Source organism: Drosophila guanche, unplaced genomic scaffold (assembly GCF_900245975.1).
Source record: "Drosophila guanche unplaced genomic scaffold, DGUA_6, whole genome shotgun sequence".
Taxonomy (NCBI): Eukaryota; Metazoa; Arthropoda; class Insecta; order Diptera; family Drosophilidae; genus Drosophila; species Drosophila guanche.
In genome coordinates this window covers 512,672-531,062 of record NW_022995752.1, presented here as the reverse complement: position 1 = coordinate 531,062, position 18,391 = coordinate 512,672, and the positions used below count along the sequence as shown (strand labels likewise).

General features: G+C 41.9%; 5 protein-coding genes across 10 annotated transcripts in view; 3 read left to right on the top strand and 2 right to left on the bottom strand.

Moving 5' to 3' along the window:
- LOC117587585 (monocarboxylate transporter 13) overlaps positions 1-4,823 on the top strand; it is a 6,088-nt gene extending 1,265 nt beyond the window's left edge. Inside the window, exons 2-5 of the mRNA XM_034278425.1 lie at positions 1,717-1,810; positions 2,433-2,660; positions 2,729-2,855; positions 2,915-4,823. Coding sequence (XP_034134316.1) covers positions 1,720-1,810; positions 2,433-2,660; positions 2,729-2,855; positions 2,915-4,430 — 1,962 coding nt within the window. The 5' untranslated portion in view covers positions 1,717-1,719 and the 3' untranslated portion in view covers positions 4,431-4,823. The remainder of the gene's footprint in view (positions 1-1,716; positions 1,811-2,432; positions 2,661-2,728; positions 2,856-2,914) is intronic.
- LOC117587595 (congested-like trachea protein) overlaps positions 1-18,309 on the top strand; it is a 25,833-nt gene extending 7,524 nt beyond the window's left edge. The window contains exons 2-7 of one of the 5 annotated variants that reach the window (XM_034278444.1): positions 6,465-6,467; positions 9,865-9,873; positions 12,704-12,844; positions 12,903-13,335; positions 16,438-16,617; positions 16,702-16,987. In XM_034278444.1, coding sequence (XP_034134335.1) covers positions 12,725-12,844; positions 12,903-13,335; positions 16,438-16,617; positions 16,702-16,889 — 921 coding nt within the window. In that variant the 5' untranslated portion in view covers positions 6,465-6,467; positions 9,865-9,873; positions 12,704-12,724 and the 3' untranslated portion in view covers positions 16,890-16,987. Of the gene's footprint in view, positions 1-6,464; positions 6,468-9,864; positions 9,874-12,128; positions 12,290-12,350; positions 12,487-12,703; positions 12,845-12,902; positions 13,336-16,437; positions 16,618-16,701; positions 16,988-17,863; positions 18,044-18,106 lie in introns of those variants that run through there. The other 4 variants (XM_034278446.1, XM_034278442.1, XM_034278445.1 and 1 more) reach the window with 4 other exon arrangements.
- On the bottom strand, positions 4,990-6,709 carry LOC117587594. Of its 2 annotated transcripts, XM_034278440.1 has the most exons (4): positions 6,552-6,709; positions 5,772-6,242; positions 5,444-5,651; positions 4,990-5,317 (listed from the first exon to the last, which is right to left on the bottom strand). In XM_034278440.1, exons 1-4 carry the CDS (start codon positions 6,634-6,636, stop codon positions 5,104-5,106), a joined length of 978 nt encoding a protein of 325 aa, XP_034134331.1. In that variant the 5' UTR covers positions 6,637-6,709; the 3' UTR covers positions 4,990-5,103. The 2 variants fall into 2 exon arrangements, with proteins under 2 accessions (XP_034134331.1, XP_034134332.1); XM_034278441.1 differs by lacking the exon at positions 5,444-5,651 and having other exon boundaries at positions 5,182-5,317.
- On the top strand, positions 8,002-11,051 carry LOC117587588 (guanine nucleotide-binding protein subunit alpha homolog). The gene is made up of 6 exons (XM_034278430.1): positions 8,002-8,788; positions 9,100-9,238; positions 9,290-9,495; positions 9,558-9,689; positions 9,751-9,890; positions 9,954-11,051. Exons 1-6 carry the CDS (start codon positions 8,423-8,425, stop codon positions 10,312-10,314), a joined length of 1,344 nt encoding a protein of 447 aa, XP_034134321.1. The 5' UTR covers positions 8,002-8,422; the 3' UTR covers positions 10,315-11,051.
- LOC117587584 (leucine-rich repeats and immunoglobulin-like domains protein 3) lies at positions 13,361-15,652 on the bottom strand. The gene is made up of 4 exons (XM_034278424.1): positions 15,499-15,652; positions 15,158-15,440; positions 14,249-15,096; positions 13,361-14,189 (listed from the first exon to the last, which is right to left on the bottom strand). The coding sequence occupies exons 1-4, from the start codon at positions 15,595-15,597 to the stop codon at positions 13,431-13,433; spliced, it is 1,989 nt and encodes a 662-aa protein (XP_034134315.1). The 5' UTR covers positions 15,598-15,652; the 3' UTR covers positions 13,361-13,430.
- Positions 18,310-18,391: the final 82 nt, after the last annotated feature.

Genomic DNA, 18,391 nt, shown 5'->3' with positions numbered 1-18,391 from the left:
TAACTTTCCTTTTCGGCCATCTGTGCCAAATGTTTCAATTCTCTTGCAACCGGACACGCAAATCAAGCTCAGTTTGGATGCTTTATCTCAATTTCTAGTGTAAATAAGTATATGTATATAGTATACATACTATAGTGCTCTTGATCGTGAGAGACGGGGGCCAATGCACTCGCCACATATGAAGTGGATATTCCTTGCTTTGTCAAAGCTTCGCAAATGCTTTCGATAACAAACAGCTGCTTGGGGCCACAAAGGCGCATTTTGCTCCCTTTGTGTGAGTAGTGACAAATCGGACAAAAGGTTATGCCGAATCATCGCGTCGTCATCATGTCTGGGAGACTTTGTCTGTGACGCGTGGGTCGCTACCTGCACTGGCTTAAGAAATGCTTCGTAGGTTCCAAAATACTTCTGACCTGTCTCAACAAAATCGTTTTGGGTGCTCTCTAAACGATATTAAATGAGATTTTCCTAAGAACTAGATTGAGACGGGTAATTCCCGTAGGGGCTGCACCGCCTATCCGACTAGCGTGATCCGAACTATCGTCAAACTCAATCAGGACGGACGTTGAATCTTATCTTTCGCACTGTTTGTGTTTCTGCGGGTGTTATTGTTTCTGTTCTGAGAAGAAAAGCTGTTTACACCGCATAAGGAAATCGCAAAAGAATCTTGCATGTGGCGCAGGAATCCGGACTTTGAAGCTATTATCAGCCGTTGGCAACAGATATTGGACACAACGGGTGAGGCGGGACAGTTCGTGCCGCGGCGTTTATTTTGCTTATAATTTTGTTTCGAAAATTAGAAAAGGGCATAACTGGAACACGTGTACAGGTGCAAAATGGGAGCGCATAAACTATGCATTGCCATTCAAATTGAATGCAATCGATTCCTCCCAGATGGTGCGCCTCTCACGTTTGCAATTGATAAAAAAACGTTGAGGAACGTTGTTTGACGCTACGTATGCGTCACTCAGTCAGTAAATATATAAAAAAAAATATATATATATATTCGTATCCAGATATTGGAGCGGCTTTGGGCCAATACGCAATGCAAAACGACGCACAGATTTCTTGCTAATAATACGCAAAATTCTGTCATTCGAAAACTTGTTTATTGTTTGTGTGTGTTTCCTTTCGTCTGGCGCACAATCAACAATATAGGAAGATGGATCCGCTAAAAAGAAACCCCTTCCCTTTCCTTCAATAACCGCAATTGGAGAGCGTTCCAGCGATACAAGAATCAAATTCTAGAAACTAGACCTCGCGCTCACTTAACTGGAAACTCGCGTAATTGCTTCCAGCGCGTTTCAATTAGAGGAGAGTCAATTGAATTTGAAACTGTTACAGTGCCAACGAAAATTTATTTTCATTTACTTTCTGCGTAGGCAGATCAGGAAATGGCCTTCAATGCGACGGGGCAAACAACCCTCTGCGGCTGTTGTCTACGAGCATGTATTGGCCCGCTACAAAGTAGAATGATTATGAATTATGAGTAGAGGATGTACATACGTACATCATCTCTATTTCCTATACATTCAAAAAGTCCAGACTTGTTGAGAATCACACCTGGAAGCTGTATATCGACCTTTACACTTCGCCGTGTCCCCGTCTACTGGATCGCAATGCTATAACCTTGCAATAACCGAAAAACAATTTAATACACGATCTACGCATGTTCTTAAGCTTCCTTCATCTGTTCTTTCTCTTCTTACATTACAGACCATGCATAAGGAAAAAGTTATAAGCACACAAAACTCAAACAACAAAGATCATAAGTTAAATGGAGCCAAAAATGAAAATAGTAATAAAAAAGGTCAGTAAACTACACAAACAAAAAACAAAATCAATCACAGGGCAGCCATCAATCATTAACAAACTTAAGGCTTAAAACTTTAAGGCTATAAGCACACATTTCATAATAAGTGTAATGATTGCTTGTAGGGACTGCTAAGTCTGTCATATGTTGATCTGAATTCGATTTATTATTGATTTTGATCGATTACAGCCATCGATCATTATCTGTAAAGCCAGCAGAGATTTCAAAATATGTATTCCTGGTCGACGTCGTCAGAATAAGGCCTATGTACAAAAAGTACTAGAAGAAGAAAGTATAACTAATGGTTTTTATGGAGCACATGCTTTCAATCTGTCCAATCGATCGATTCTGCAAGCAAAAAAAAGGGGAAGACCGACCTTCCAAATTATGAGCAATCATCGTACCTTGATTTATGGTGGCTTTAGCATTGTCGAGGACAGATAACGAACGCCAAGAAAGGGCAGCAAGTTAGCGTAGTTGGAGGCCATATACGAAATCAATTTAGTTTTTACTTTCAAAGATAATCGATAGTCGGAGAATGATTAAAGAGACACGTATGGAACGCACTGATTTTGTTTTATTAACTTTTTATGAACTATCTCTTTGATTGCCCACACAGTTAGCTTACTCAACAAAAAGGATGACAGCGAGGAGTACGATCTGGTGCCGCCCGACGGTGGCTGGGGTTGGCTAGTACTGTTTGGTTCCTGCCTGACCAACATACTCATTCCTGGCACAATCAAGAGTTTCGGTGTGCTCTTCGTTGAGTTCGTAGAGGAGTTCAATGCGACGACGACAAAGGCCTCATGGATCCCAGCAATATGTTACTTTCTCTACAGTTCGTTGGGTGAGTCTTCAAGGCAAGTGACTTGCCTGTAAGGGTTTCAATTTTGACTGTCTGATTGTTCTTTCCAGGTCCCGTATCGAGTATTCTGTCTGTGAAGTATTCATATCGGACGGTGACCTTGCTGGGCGGCGCCTCAGCGTCGCTGGGCATGATACTCTCTTTCTGGGCATCGTCAGTGGAGTATTTGTACATCAGGTGAGTCAACCAAAATCCATTCGACTTTCAAATTTTGATGTATGTCTTTGTCTTTTCAGCTATGGCGTTCTGGTGGGCATTGGCGCTGGACTATCCTTTCCGCCCACAGTGTACATTGTCACGTCTTACTTTGTAAAACTGCGCGGACTGGCCAATGGTCTGTGCATTTCGGGCAGTGCATTGGGCAGCATTATTCTGCCGCCACTGCTGCGCTGGCTGCTGGAGACTTACGGCTACCATGGGTCCTGCTTGATAATGGGCGGCATCACGCTGAACGTTTTTGTGGCTGCTCTGTTCTATGAGCCAGTGGAACAGCACATGGTGCGAGTGCCGCGTGCCCGCCAGGCATTGGACGACATACCCGAGGAGGAAGACATTGGAATAGTAATGAAGTTCGAGAATGTCGATGAAACGGCAGCCAATCACGAGCAGAGTGATAAGCAGCTGTTGCCGTACAATTCGCCACCATCGCCGCTGTATTTGCCGGACGATGACAAGCAGCAGTTCGTGAGAAGTGCCTCGGAGGCCGTTGTCCAGAGCTACGCAAAGCCCGGCGATGAGTTCCAGCCACGCACGAGGAAGATCAGTACGCCGGTGAGGTTGCCTCAAAGGAATCAAACATTCACGCCCGGCCAACTGAATTCCCAGTCATCGCTGTACGCCGTGCCCGAGGGTCGCTCCAGTTCAAAGCTCACCCTAAGGAATATGTCGAGGTCTCGACTGTCAAAGCGTTCGCCTTCGACCAGCAGCTTCTTGTACATCAGTACACCGTATCACGGCAGCACGTTGTCCTTTCAGCCAAAGGAATTCTCATCGCATTTGTCGCTGCGCTCGGTGGGCAGCAGCGGATCATCAGGCGCCGTAACTGGCCAAGACGGAGCCCAGGCCACAGACAACACAAAGGGCAAGACGGAGTCCTCCCAGAGGTCCAAGTTCTTCGACCTCAGCCTGCTCAAAGATCCCATGTACTTGGTCATATTAATCTCCAACTCGACGAATGCCATCAGCTACACAAATTTCATCATTTTGCTGCCCAGTTTTGGCGCTGCCAGGGGCTTCAATAAATCGCTGGCCGCCTACCTGCTCTCTGTTGTATCGGCAACGGATTTGATTGGCCGCATTGGCGGCTCAGCACTTTCGGACATGGGTTTCATACCCAAGACGTGGTACTTTGTGGGAGGCTTATCCATATCGGGCCTTTCCCTCACGCTACTGCCATTTGCCTACTCCTACAGCTCGGTGTGCTTTTGGTGCGCTCTCTTTGGCCTCGCCTCCGGGATCTATGTGGGAATCACTGCAGTCATAATGGCAGACATGCTGGGCACAGAACGCATCACATCGTCCTATGGCATCAGTCTCTTTGTGAACGGCATCCTGCAGTTGGTGGGACCACCCCTGTGCACCCACTGGTCCGAGGCCGTTAACGATTTCAATCCGCTCTTCCACGCCCTGGGACTAACGCTGCTTGCTGGAGCCAGCCTGTGGAGTTTCATGCCATGGATAGAGCGACGCAAGGCCAAAGCTGAGGAGAAACTCGAGGCACAAATCAACGAGGAAGCTGTCGACGGCTACTGAACGTGGGGAAATGTACAATTACAATTAGTTGTTTAAGCTTTAAAGAGCGTACAAAACAGTGATGGAGGAGGAGGATAAGTTTAGCCAATCAGGAATGTCAGGATCAGGATCTGAATCAGGATCAGTAGTAGTTGAAGGAAGAGCATTGAACATACATTGGACAACTGTTAATTTTGGTTCTTCCAGCATCTTTTTGTCTAACTGATAAGCCTTAACTTAATATTGTATAACTATTACAATTATTGTTTACTTAATACCAATATAATTATAGTCTAGGCAGTATATAAACCCCGATGGAATGGAGGAGAAAGCTAAAGTTTTGTAACTATTTTTTCTATAAATATGCCAAACAAAAGAAACACAACAAAAAAATGAGCAAAAAATATAATTGAACAAAAGGTAAAAATACATATCTAAATATCTATTCGAATTTTCCAGATTAAAAGGGTAAAATTGAATTCTTAAACATATCTGCGGCATGCAGAAGGAAACCATAAGTACAGGTTATCTTCAAAGAATCCCCTGGAACACCTTTTTAGGAGCTTTAAATGGACAACTATTTGGATTTCTTTCTTTCGAATTTATTTATTCTGCGAATAAAGATCACATTGCATGCAGGGATAAAATATATATGATGATATTGTGGATATAAATATATAATTTTCGTATGGCACTAGGTGCTCTTAGGTTTTGACTTCAGGAATCCCTTTGAGCGCAGAAAGCGAACAATAAATGGTGTGGAGCCCAACGTAATGCTTATTCTGGCAGGTGCAAAGACTTTGTGAACGGCATAGGCCACCACAAAGGTGCTGCCAGTGGCAACCTTCTCCGCAATTGCTACTGATGTGATGCCAAGGAATTCCAGAACGGGCACCAAATTTATGCCACTGAAAGAAAAGGAAAAACCAAGTTAATTGGTGCGTTTTTGGCGAGCGCCTTTGAGAACAAATTATAGGCATGCAAATGCAAATGCAGATGATTGCGAATTGCGGTGCGTGTTTCCCTAGTCTTACCTGGACACCAGTAAATAGAAGCCTCCGAGGGAAATCAACGAGATGCCTACATGAAATGCTATTATGGTGGTGCCATACTCCTTAAATGCCTGCTTGAGTTTATCCTTTTTACTCAGTTTAGCTTCCGTGGGGGCGGCATCTATGGCTGCTGGTCTCGCCGGGGACTCGGAAGTGGGTGGCGCAGAATGTGTGCTATAACTGCGGCGTCCTACAGAATATGAGCAGCGCATGCGAGTGATATTGTGTTGGATGATCATGATCAAATATATACAACTAGTTAGTTTGTAATGCAGTTAGTAAATCTTAAAATGTAACAACTTATGCTCACCTGTGGTAGCGCCAAAATGTACATTCTGATCGTAGGTGCCCCAATCAGCACGTGCGCTGTCGCGTAGAGCGCTGTAATGGGAGCTGTGAAGGTTCTGCGATGTAAACTTATATTCCTGCGACCATTGACCACCAGGCATGTTGAGATGCGAGAACTTGTGCATGCCACCAAAGGGTGTGGGAACATTACTCTGCATCACCGAATTGAGGCTGATGGAGCCGAAGCAGTCATACGACTGAACATGGGGATCCTGTTGCGTGGAACCGGCCAGGTTGCCGCTATAGCTGTTGTCCGTTGTAATGTCAATGGTCGAGATCGGTGCCTGTGCCATCATTACTGTGGACGAGATGTCCCGGGAGCGCTGTGGTGAGAAGCGAGTTGTCTCAGCGGCATCCACGTTGATCGGGAGAGGAAGTGCAGCAGCGGCGGCATAATTTTGTAGTATAGAGCTCGTATGGAAGGGTTGAACGGCTACATAAGCAGAAGGTATCGTTAATGCTCGAAAGTATTATATATTACTATATATCTTAGAAGTACTGCGCAGTTTGGCGGACCAGGGTACAAAGTTCAAATCAAATTCATCCGAAGCATGCATACATTATACATACTATGTATGTACCTCATACTTTGTATGTGAGTTAAATTCAATCTATAGCATCTGTGGGGGTTTAATTTTATTGACCGTACCAATAGACCGTACGTGTATGCATGATTGTGTGTGCGTAATGATTTTAAACTTTGTGACCTCTGGAAAACAGTCAAGTGCTTGTCCACACACACCTGTGTATCTCTTTAGATTGTGCATGCCGCTGCCAGTAAAGCGAGCTGCACACACCAAATAAGCTTTTCCACTATTAATAAACATTTGGAGCTGTGGTGTTAATGTATAAACGAAATTTGTCAAACTGGGCACCTAGGAAAACAAACGTAAACAACGGCAGACAGTGTGACCGCGGAACTATCGATAAAATATACTTATTTTTGTTGGTATTTAATCGCTACAGCGAAATTGATCAGGTACTGCAGCTTATATGTTGGGGGAATATTCGAAAAAAAAAAATATTTTACTGAACATTTTGAATGAAACTATATGTTTGCCGAACGGACAGCAAAAATGACCCACAATTTTCCAATGCGGTCAGTACAGGCATTAAAATGATTGCTGATCGTACTGCTTTTGACGACAAAGATGCAGCAAAAGCTACATAATTTTTAAAAAGAATGAACGATGCTTTCTCCCAACTGCACGACACCTATTTCCGGCTAAATGAATTATTGAATTACTTAAGAATAGTTGAACGATGTCCAAGTAATATAACGGAAACTTGCAAAATAATCAATCAAGTCACTATAATTCTTTTAGAAATAGAAGATATCTCATACATTAATACCAGGGGATTTATTTCGGTAATTTAAAGCGCAAAATTGCGTGACAGTACGCGAGCGCAACAGCAACCCGAACCCAAAGTTGTTGAAGCAGCTTTCGATTCATAACCCAGAAATGGATTTGTCAATTAAGAATGTCCAATGATAAATGGTGAAACCATTTCAATATTTCACATAAACAGCATGGTTTATTTGAAAATATGCCCAGAAAATAAAACGCATAATAAATGATGGCTTTTATCATTAGATAATGCCCTCAAAATGCTAACATACCATGCCTGCAGAAATGTAGATGTCCGATTTACCAGATTTTTCTATGTTGAAAAGGCAAAGGCTTCTTCCTCTGATGAAGGAGGACACAGTCCTTCGACACAGTCACAATTTCAATGAATTAATTAAAAAATTTTCAGATTATAGATACCGAGAATGTGTCCAGATCGGTGTCAGTGTAAGACAAAGTCATTGTTAATTTTTAAAGCAGTTGACTAAATGGGTTTATAATGTTAAGTATAGCAAGATATTTTTTTGGTTGACCTTTTTACTTTTAGCCTTATTATGCAATCAATTGAGAACAAATTGATCAGAAAATTAGCAAATCCTGCGGGGAATTGAATGATGATTTGAGTAAAATTACATTTTTAAAGCTGAGAGTTCTAACCAGCTGGTAATATTCAATGGAACATCAAAATCGAGGAAAATGATTTTAGATTCACGGTATATAAATTATATTTCGGTATATTTTCGAGGCCCTCACGGTATATTTAATCGATATTTCCGCGGTCACACTGCAACCCTGTCATATGTCATGAAAATGCGAATTTATTTACAAATTTAGCGATACGCGACGTGAAATAATAAACTAATTGAATCAATTATTAGTAATCACCCCCGTCGTTGCATTAAACCATGTAAACTGGTGTAGTGTGGTAGTTCACGAGTGTGTCGACTCTTCTTTTCCAGAGAAGTCTTGCAATGCTAATATACAAAATAAAAAGTGCAAACATTGCCGCGACGGTTGGTTTGGGGTCGTGGTCAAGATATGTTTTGGAGATGGCGACGTTGTGACCAAACCAATAATCTCGCAGCGAATTAGCGATTCTAATTTTAGAGTGTACAGCAACAATAAGAACAATTACCAAAACACATACTATAAGGGAGGCAATCAACAACAACTAAACGTTCAGCTGCAGCAGCTGTCTGCATGTGTGAGTGTCTAGCGCGTCCGTGTGTGTGTAGAAAGTGTGCACGTCAGGCGTTGGCTAGCCATGTCCAGAATTACATTGACCACGTTAACACACGCAGGCGGTATCAACAACAGCATCAGCGATAACAGCAACAACGATACCCGCACAGGCACTCTGACCCATCTTATGGAAGAGCACCAGTCGAGGGCAGGAGCAGGAGCCGGAGCCACAACGCCTGCGGGCGGACTGATATCGGATAATGCGGAACGACTGCGACGCCAGGGCAGTCGATTGCAAACCTCCCGCTTTGCCTGCCTACGATGTTGCGGCAACTTTCTCACCTATCTGGTGCGCTTGCGCAGCACGCCCGAAGAGCTCGAACAGCGCTACAAATCCAAAGAGATTGATAAGTTTTTGGAGAAGGAGAAACATACGTTTCGGCGCCAGGTAAGCTTCACTTGTACTTGATGGACCGGGAACATGCCTCTACTGTTTGGTATTTTAATTAGCACTCTGGCAGCAGTAAAAAAAAAAACAAATACAAATTCGTCAACCAAGTTTTCACTTTTCGTTGTTGCGCGTATATTGCGGGGATTGGCCCTGCGTTTTTTTGTTCTTGCATCACTTGATCCAGTCATCAACAAAGTTAAACTCACACAAAAGCCATTCAATTAGCTCAATCGTCTGCTTGCTTTTGTTGTTGTCGGGACTTAAATTATTTCCATTGTCGCCAGTAGTAATAAGTAATATTATTCCAGGTGAAGCTGCTGCTATTGGGTGCTGGGGAATCGGGCAAGTCCACGTTCCTCAAGCAAATGCGAATCATACACGGCGTCAATTTTGATTCCGAACTGCTGCGCGAATACCAATATGTGATATACCAAAACGTTATAAGAGGTAAATATGTAAATAAAATATAAATAAATATAAATAAATATATTTTTAAAGGAATGCAAGTACTGCTGGACGCTCGGGAAAAACTAGACATCTCGTGGGGTAACGATGGCCGCGAACAGGATGCCAATTATGCCAAATTAATGGAATGCAATGCAATAGAGGCACACAGATTCATGGAATGTGCACCGCTTATACGCCGCCTGTGGCAGGATCGCGGCATTAGGAGAGCCTACGAAAGACGGCGTGAATTTCAAATTGTAAGCTTCTGTATTATCCGAGTATTATCTTTATTTTTTCTTGGTTTTTATACATTTTGCAGAGCGATTCCGTGTGCTATTTCCTAGACGAAATTGAGCGGCTGGCCAAACCGGATTATGTGCCCACGAACAAAGATATTTTGCACTGTCGCAAGGCAACCAAGGGTGTCTACGAGTTTTGTGTTAAAGTACAGGTGAGAGTCTGCAAGCCATGCCTTTCCTTTAGATGCCATTTACTTACGTTTCGAATTACAGAACATTCCATTTGTGTTTGTCGATGTGGGTGGGCAACGGACGCAGCGCCAGAAGTGGACTAAATGCTTCGATACATCCGTCACATCAATTATATTCCTTGTGTCTAGCTCAGAGTTCGACCAGGTGCTTGCAGAAGACAGGTGAATATCAATCGAACGAAACATTAACCGAACAGCAGATAAAAGTATATTATGTTTCCATAGAAAAACCAATCGCCTTGAGGAATCAAAGAACATATTCGATACCATTGTCAACAACAACACATTCAAAGGCATTTCAATTATATTATTTCTGAACAAAACGGATTTGCTCGAACAGAAAGTACGCAATCCAGAGACTGATATACGCTGGTACTATCCACAATTTAATGGCAATCCGCACTCACTTCTGGACGTCCAAAACTTCATACTGCAAATGTTCATGAGCGTTCGACGCAGCAGCAGCACCAGTCGGATCTACCATCACTTCACAACTGCCATAGATACGCGCAACATCAATGTTGTGTTCAATTCGGTGAAAGATACGATATTGCAGCGTAATTTAAATGCCCTGATGCTGCAGTAGCGCAGTCCAGAACCAGAACTAGAACCAGGGTTTCACGCGCCAGACTGACAATCTTTTTATAGTTATATGTACAGAATATATATGAATACGATATGTCGTGTGTATGTATTGCACATATCCACATATAACGAACGCAAGTGCCAGCTGTCAGGAAATGTATAACTTTGTAAAGGGCCGCCCCACCCAAAATTGTTGTTAACTTTTTAAAATGGTTTAATTATTCATTAATTTTTGATTAAAGGAAATCTATTATTATTTTTTTTTAGCACTTACATGTATTATAATGTACTCTATTTATGCACAACTGTATATAAATTATTTTGTATGTGTTTGTAATCGCTTCCTGCTCCTGCTATCCAAACAGACTTCAACGCCATATGCACATACAATATAAACTAACCAAAAACTGATAATACATGCCTTCATATTTTGTGTATCCATGTATTTAGGTTAATTCCTCTATGCCTTTTGCTACAATAACTTTTTACAAGCGTACATATAACATTTATAGAAAATATATACATGTTTTTATACCTACTACATATGTATGTATGTATGTGTGTACGTACATACATATGTACATACATATATACTCAATTAGTCGAAAATCTAATATGTTACACTATATAGAAAGTGAGAGAGAACGAGCCTAATTTTAAGAAGCGCGCTTTCTCATAGAGTAAAGTCAGCAACCAACAAATGTACCAATTAAATAAAAACGATCAATATTTAATAAATGGAACAAATCGAATATAAATAATAGAGATAGATATTTTCTTTTATTTTTAGAGTTACAAAATTATCTTGGGTGCATTTTTGATTGGTTTTCATTTGAAACTACTTTGCCTCTCCGAGATGTTTTGTAAATGGTATTTGTCCATCAATAATTCATCAGAAACGAGGAGGAACGTTGGGTCGCCCTGAAACGCGACTCAGCTGTTTTACTAGGTACTAAGTCGGTATATACGTACATTTGTATATGATAAAAAGCTAAACTAACAAAGATGCACTAAAAAAAAAAACAACAGGTGATAAAGGTGCACGATTAATATGTGGTCCAATAGACAACAAAATTCAAAACGTTTGCTTACTTTGTATACAATTTTGAATAAAGCTGTATATAATGTCTGTAAAAAAAGAAATAATAATAATAATAATACAAATAACATCTTAAATTGTTTTACTTAATGGTTTTCCCACCACTCACCATCCCATGTAGCGGCAGGTCAAGTTTATGAACTAAAACACCCACGCAAATACATATATACGTGTGGCACCGGCAAAACTGAGTTCTGATGTCACACACCTTGCGTATTTTGTGGTATATTTGAGTATTTTATAGATTTTTGTAGTATTTCTTAGAATTAGTTCCTAGTATTTGTTTGCGCATAGCAAATGTTGTCACCGTTTGGATACCTTTTGCAAAACAATAAAAACCATGGTCAAATGAAATACATAAGTACAATCCGTTAGAAAATTTATTCATTTACCGGTGAAAATTATATTTCCAGAGCTAAGAGTATTAGCTTGCTAGTAATATTAAGTCGAATATCAAAATCCAGAAATATTTCTAATCATGGTAAGAGAACGATTAACCCATTATCTACCAGTGAGTACATAAATACACAGACGAAAATTGAAAAACTTGAAGAATATTAGCGCTGTTGAGGTGGGTGGGGATTGGAATGGATCAACAATAAGAATACACTAAAGTGTACACAAAGTCATTTTCGGTGAATTATTTCTGTTGAATTTTCTTAATAGAGGTGATTTTTCCTGGTATATTTTCCGCGGTCACACTAATCAAAATGGAATGGTTGATTTAATAAAGAAATTTAAATAATGCACACATATGCAAAATACTAATAATAAATTCGAGTAGGCCATCAAGGTAGCATCACTGGCAACAACATCTCTGGCAAATAAATAGCTCCGGACTTTGTACCCAGCAGCCGACTCAGTACATACAGTGAAGGTAATTTTTAGTTAATTGCTAGCAAAAATTAAAACACAAAATACCTCTTTCGCGCTGATAACAATATCTGCTCACTTGTGTGAGCCTCGGCGTCCCGCTCTTTGATAGACTAGACCCAGTTAGTTGCGTGGCTGGACCTGTCAGCCACTACACCAAGAGCAACAGGTTCGTTCCAGGCCGACGAGTCAATATTTTGGGTGAGACATGCTGTTGCAGCCTATTAAAAAAGCATATATTGGAAATTAACCTTTCACTTTGATGGCGTAACAAATGCTACAACGTCTCGGTATTATCTGATTGGTTGAGACTTTATCGCAAGAGCAGACAGCCCTAGATTAGGACCCAATCCAATAATCAGCTGGGTGCAAACTCCAAACAATACAAAAAATTATTAATGCTCAATTTGTTGTACAGAAAAAACCTTTGGGAATTACAATGGCAACGGCGGAGCAAGTGCCCACGGAGCGAAAGGCGAATCCGGCCAAATCTTTCCTCACAGGCGGCTTCGGGGGAATTTGTAATGTTCTTTCCGGACATCCGTTAGATACCATAAAGGTGAGTTACTTTAACTAATACGAATAAGAACTAATTCCGAATATTGTGTGCCATGCAGGTGCGCTTGCAGACAATGCCGCGACCGGCGCCTGGGGAGCAGCCACTCTACAAAGGAACCTTTGACTGTGCTGCGAAAACGATAAAGAACGAAGGTGTTCGTGGCCTGTACAAGGGCATGTCAGCTCCATTAACGGGTGTTGCACCTATTTTTGCCATGTGCTTTGCGGGCTATGCGCTGGGCAAACGTTTACAGCAACGAGGAGAGGACGCGAGGCTCACCTACTCACAAATCTTTGTGGCCGGTTCGTTTTCGGGCCTGTTCTCCACGCTGATTATGGCGCCAGGAGAGCGAATCAAAGTCCTGCTGCAAACACAACAAGGACAGGGCGGTCAGCGTAAATATAATGGAATGATCGACTGCGCTGGAAAGCTTTATAAGGAGGGAGGACTACGCAGTGTATTCAAGGGCAGCTGCGCCACCATGCTCAGGGGTAAGTGGACGCCATTGGCTGTGTGGTTACAATATTATTACATTTATTACATATTCAAGTTCAACGTAATCTTAAAGCTAACCTAAGAGTATGAGTTAAATCTCATTGGACATCTCTAACACGAGCGGCTCCGGGTGTGGCTGCTCTTTCTGTCGCTGCAGCACAAACTGCAAAGTGTTGCGTTGCTTTTTAGGCTTTTGTGCTACTTTCCTGGGCCTTGCCTTTTTGGACTGCTGGTCCTGGTCCTGCAGCTCGATCTTACGCCAGTGGGGCAGCGGCAGACCTCTTTTATGCGGCTGAAGGATTTGTATGTCGCCACAATGGAGTTGCTTGCGCAGCACGTAGTAGACACTGCGTCCATTATAGTTGGCGCAGCGTGGCACAAGACTCTTGTCCGTCTCATAGGGTGCCTCGAATCTACACGAAATGGGATCGCCATTTATGTCCTTCACGCATCTCTTCACACTGAGTCCCCGCACCACATTGGTCAAGTAGGGTTTCCAGTAACGCATCTGGCAGCTGCATTGCCACGGATTCTGATCGAGACGAATCACGCGAACAAGTGGCAGGCGGAGAAAACTCTCAGGCAAAGTTTTCAATTGATTACCCTGCAGCTGAACTTCCTCAAGCCGCTGCTGATCATCCAGCAAGCCATGGGGCATGTTTGTCAGATTGTTGTGGCTCAGGTTGAGAAATTTCAATCGCTTCACGCCCATGAATGCATCCATGGAGAGTTCTGATACACCACACTGACTAATGTCCAGCTCCCTGAGTTGTTCCATGCCCGCAAAGACATCGAACTGTATGCTGTGGATTTTTCCACGCAGCTTAAGAAACTCCAAATTATAAAGACCCTGTCAAAGTGGAGTTTGGAGTTAAAAGATGTCAGAGAAGAGGCCTGGCCTTTGCTTACCTTAAACACTCCCTGTTCTAGAGTTTCAGTGGAAACATTGCCAAGCACAAGCGTGCGCAGTTCGTTGAGGGAATCAAATTGTCCGTAAATAAACCAAGTGCGCAGATCCAAAGCCGCCTGGTCGCTGCCCATTTGTAGCTCCCTCGTATCGTTCATTACCCAAAATGTGCCAGGCAGGATGTACTTGACAGGATTGCTGCGCAGATCTGCCTTCTGTAACTTTGGCAAGGGCGGAAAACTCAATTCACTCAGACGCTCCAGTTGATTATCCGCTAAATTGAGCGTCTCCAGTTGCAGCAGGCCAGCTAGACCCAGATAATGCAATCGACTTAGGCCGTTGTGTGCCAAGGAGAGACTCTTCAGGTTGAGGGCACCCGAGAAGGCGAACGGTGGCAACTCCTCAATGCTATTCCGCTCCAGATTGAGGTCCCTCAGTTGATTTAGCCCATCGAACATTTGCCAGTGCAGTTTATCCAGCTTACAGCCCACGATACGAAGCACCTCCAGTCTCTTCCAGCCAAAAAAGCTGGGCATTCTGGTCTGCTTGAGTCGTTGCATGTGCTGCTCATAGGTGACAATGTCAGAGGCGGCATCCTCGAACTGAAGCGGATACTTGGTGGAATATTCACTGGATGGCAGCAGCTCACTGGGCGGCTTATACTCATAGTCGTCACTGGGTAGCTTCGAGAACTTTGGACGCTGCAGCCGATCGCTTGCCTGCAATCGGATCTGCTCAAAGTTGGCATGCTGCAGAAACTTCAGCGGATCATCGATGATCAGAGTAGCTCCTGTGCCACGAATTTCCAAAGTTCTTAGCTGCTTCAGTTGCCGCAAACTGCTGGTATTTACTGCGAAATTAATTATAAAGTTACTTGTTTAACCAGCCGAATGCCGAAGTCGTTCCCTCACCTGCCAGTTGATTCTCCACATTGCCCGTGTAGAGCAATATTAGTGCCTGCAAATCCATTGGCAAATAATGCCTAAGTTCGTGCCACTCGTTTTGGGACTGAATCAGGCAAGTGGCTAGTTTCGTGGGCGTGCCATCATCCACATTCCTCCCGGCCATGTGATTAACCCAGCGAGCAATGGGCAGCTCTTTGAATGCCTCCAGCTGACAGACGCATTTGCCTGGGCAAGTGAGAGCTTCCAGCTCCAGTTCCACTTCGGGCTCAGGCTCATATCCAAGTATCGGCTATGATTAAGCAGAGTCTTTTCCTTGTAAACATACGACTCGAAGGTGTTCAACTTACCTTTGTCAGCATAAGCAAGATCAGCAGCGTCTTGAAGCCCTGGACGATCCCCCACATCTTCATTCTGGCTTCACGCTTTATTCGACGAATGCCATTCATAAACTAAAACGAAATCGCAGCGCGACTGCCACATGCCTGAACAATTGCTGAGAAAATGAAGGCGGTTCCCCATTTGAACTCTCGTAGTATTGTTTATATATATTATTCGTCTCTGCTTTTAAAGGAAGTCGCCGATAAGAACATCCTCTGCTTGGATAAGCAACGAAATAAGAATACAAAACATGAATTGTATAACATGGTGCATGTGTTTGTGCCTGCACATTGAGATATTCGTGTACAGATTGTACATATTTATATGTAACTTGATGGTTTGAGCATTTGGGCGAGAAGTTTGGCTGGCCCATCGAAGTCCATCGGACACAAGGTCGAGCTCTGTGCACGATTTGTAACGAATCTGCCCCATCAATTCTTTGAGTTTTATTTGTAATTTCTTTCAACTTATTTGTAACATTAGTAGAAGGGCAATCTTAAGCAATTCTATCTTTTTAATATGTACTTTAAATTACATTTCTATCAATTAATAAGAAAGAAATCCTGAAAGCTACGACTAGCTGCGAGCTGGAGTACTCTACTTTTTCCGCACTGCTGGAACTATTGCCACACTTAAATGTATTATTAAAATGTATTTATAGTACATATAACTTGTGAGCCTCTTAATCATTTACAAGACATTTGACACAAGCTCATGGCAAGATGGATTCAAGCATTGGGAATTCAAGACATTCAAGATCAAAATATCTAAAAATGCTTAAAATATTCGCATAAGTTTATTGTGTAAGTACATAAATTTAAGAGTAGATTCGATTGTAATAATTAGCTAACGTAAACATGTTTTGACTACCGATTAATAAATCTAAACAAACAAAATCCTATTTTTAGATCTACCCGCCAATGGACTCTACTTCCTGGTGTACGAATATATACAGGATGTGGTCAAGGCCAGATCGGAAACAGGTCAAATTAATACTGCCTCAACCATTTTTGCTGGCGGTGCTGCTGGTATGGCGTACTGGATATTGGGCATGCCAGCCGATGTCCTCAAGAGTCGCCTGCAGTCCGGTGAGTACTTTGAAACTTTAATTTATTCGTTAAATTTGTATTTGTTATTTATTTGTCATACTTATTTGTATTCCTATATTGCAGCACCCGAGGGCACTTACAAGCACGGAGTACGCAGTGTGTTCAAGGATCTGATTGTTAAGGATGGTCCACTGGCTCTGTACCGTGGTGTTACGCCCATTATGATTCGCGCATTCCCAGCCAATGCGGCCTGTTTCTTTGGCATAGAGCTAGCGAACAAATTCTTTAATGTTGTGGCTCCTAATTTCTAACTGTAGCAGTTCTTGTTTTCATTCTCTACAACGCCTTGCAATGAAATTGTTAAGTTAAGTCATAAAGTTATGCTAAATAAATGTACTTTTTGATATGATTCAGTTGGAAATTTAAATAGCCAAGAAACTAGTGGAGAAGAGTTGAAGACCCTTAGAGCACATCTGTTAAGAGATATCGCGATAATGATGAAGACACAAACGGGTTAACTTATCTTTTTTAACTGGTAGTGTTTTTGTTGTCGGAAAATGAGCAGGAAAAAACTGCTGAAAAATAAAGGCCAACATCTTTTTCGACAGCTGAAGGTTTACTTTATACAATTAAAAATAATTATAAATGATATAATTATATACAACTTAGTGGCACGCTGTGAGCTTGTGATTTATAATTTAAAAATCTGTTAAAGGCGAGTTTGCACTCAGTATGTGGCTGCTATAGCTCTTATGGGATGGGAAAATATCCTAAAACTCTTCGAATGCCTGGCATAAAAAAATGTGCATTTAAATAAGTGATTTAAATTGTTGTACGACTTTCGTTTTCTCAGATAAAAATGGATTTCGTTTTTAAACTTCGCAAGGAAACAGATCTAAATTGTATTAAATATCGAATTAGCCGAGCTATCTAAGAGCGGGACAGAATGGCTTGGTTGGCAGCTGTGACGCTCAACCAACTCCAAGTTCGCTTGTGTCCGTCACCTATGTACATATGTGTGTACTTTTGTTATATGATTCTGCAAGCTTAAATTATATAAATGCCTGCAAAAGGTATTACGATATACTATTCATATATTAAATTATTGCGCTTGCAACTTAATTAATTGGTTTGGTTGACTGTTACTCAGTTCTAAAATAAGTGATCTAATAAACGTTAGATTAGATAACCAGAGCGTCAATTACAACTATTTATGAGGTGGTTTTGATTGTCGTGCGATTGTTGTTGTTGTGTTTAATACTTAAGTGTTCCTTCTACTCCACAGATCTGCCTGCTAATGGACTATATTTTCTCAGCTATGAGATACTGACGTCTGAGTACAAGCGACGCTATGATAGACCCAATGTGGATCTGTTTCCGGCCGTAATAGCCGGCGGAATGGCGGGGATTTTCTATTGGATCGGTGGAATGCCAGCCGATGTGCTCAAGAGTCGTTTGCAGTCGGGTTAGTTTAACTCAATTAAGAGTTTACAAGTGCAACAAATCTTATCCACAATCCTTTTCGAAGCTCCCGAGGGCACATACAAGCATGGCATACGAAGTGTTTTTGTGGATCTCATGAAAAATGACGGTCTGCTGGCTTTGTACAGAGGAATTACCCCCGTTATGTTGCGTGCTTTTCCAGCGAATGCGGCCACATTTTTTGGCATCGAGCTTGCCAATGCATTTTTTCGTACTGTGGCCCCAGACTTTTAGGCAGACGATTCAGAAGGCATTTTTAAGTATACAAAAACAAATGAAAAAATTTAATAATACAAATTTTGTTCATAACAGCTAATACAAAATATATGTT

Excerpts from the sequence above, each read along its gene's own strand:
- LOC117587594 (XM_034278440.1), bottom strand. The coding sequence starts at position 6,636 with ATGTTTATTAATAGTGGAAAAGCTTATTTGGTGTGTGCAGCTCGCTTT. Across the intron at positions 5,652-5,771 it reads ACATTTTGGCGCTACCACAG|GACGCCGCAGTTATAGCACA; the intron begins GTGAGCATAAGT and ends CATATTCTGTAG. Across the intron at positions 5,318-5,443 it reads TTCTATTTACTGGTGTCCAG|TGGCATAAATTTGGTGCCCG; the intron begins GTAAGACTAGGG and ends CTTTTCTTTCAG.
- LOC117587584 (XM_034278424.1), bottom strand. The coding sequence starts at position 15,597 with ATGAATGGCATTCGTCGAATAAAGCGTGAAGCCAGAATGAAGATGTGG. Across the intron at positions 15,441-15,498 it reads TCTTGCTTATGCTGACAAAG|CCGATACTTGGATATGAGCC; the intron begins GTAAGTTGAACA and ends GCTTAATCATAG. Across the intron at positions 14,190-14,248 it reads TAGAACAGGGAGTGTTTAAG|GGTCTTTATAATTTGGAGTT; the intron begins GTAAGCAAAGGC and ends CCACTTTGACAG.
- LOC117587588 (XM_034278430.1), top strand. The coding sequence starts at position 8,423 with ATGTCCAGAATTACATTGACCACGTTAACACACGCAGGCGGTATCAAC. Across the intron at positions 9,239-9,289 it reads ATACCAAAACGTTATAAGAG|GAATGCAAGTACTGCTGGAC; the intron begins GTAAATATGTAA and ends ATATTTTTAAAG. Across the intron at positions 9,690-9,750 it reads AGTTTTGTGTTAAAGTACAG|AACATTCCATTTGTGTTTGT; the intron begins GTGAGAGTCTGC and ends TTCGAATTACAG.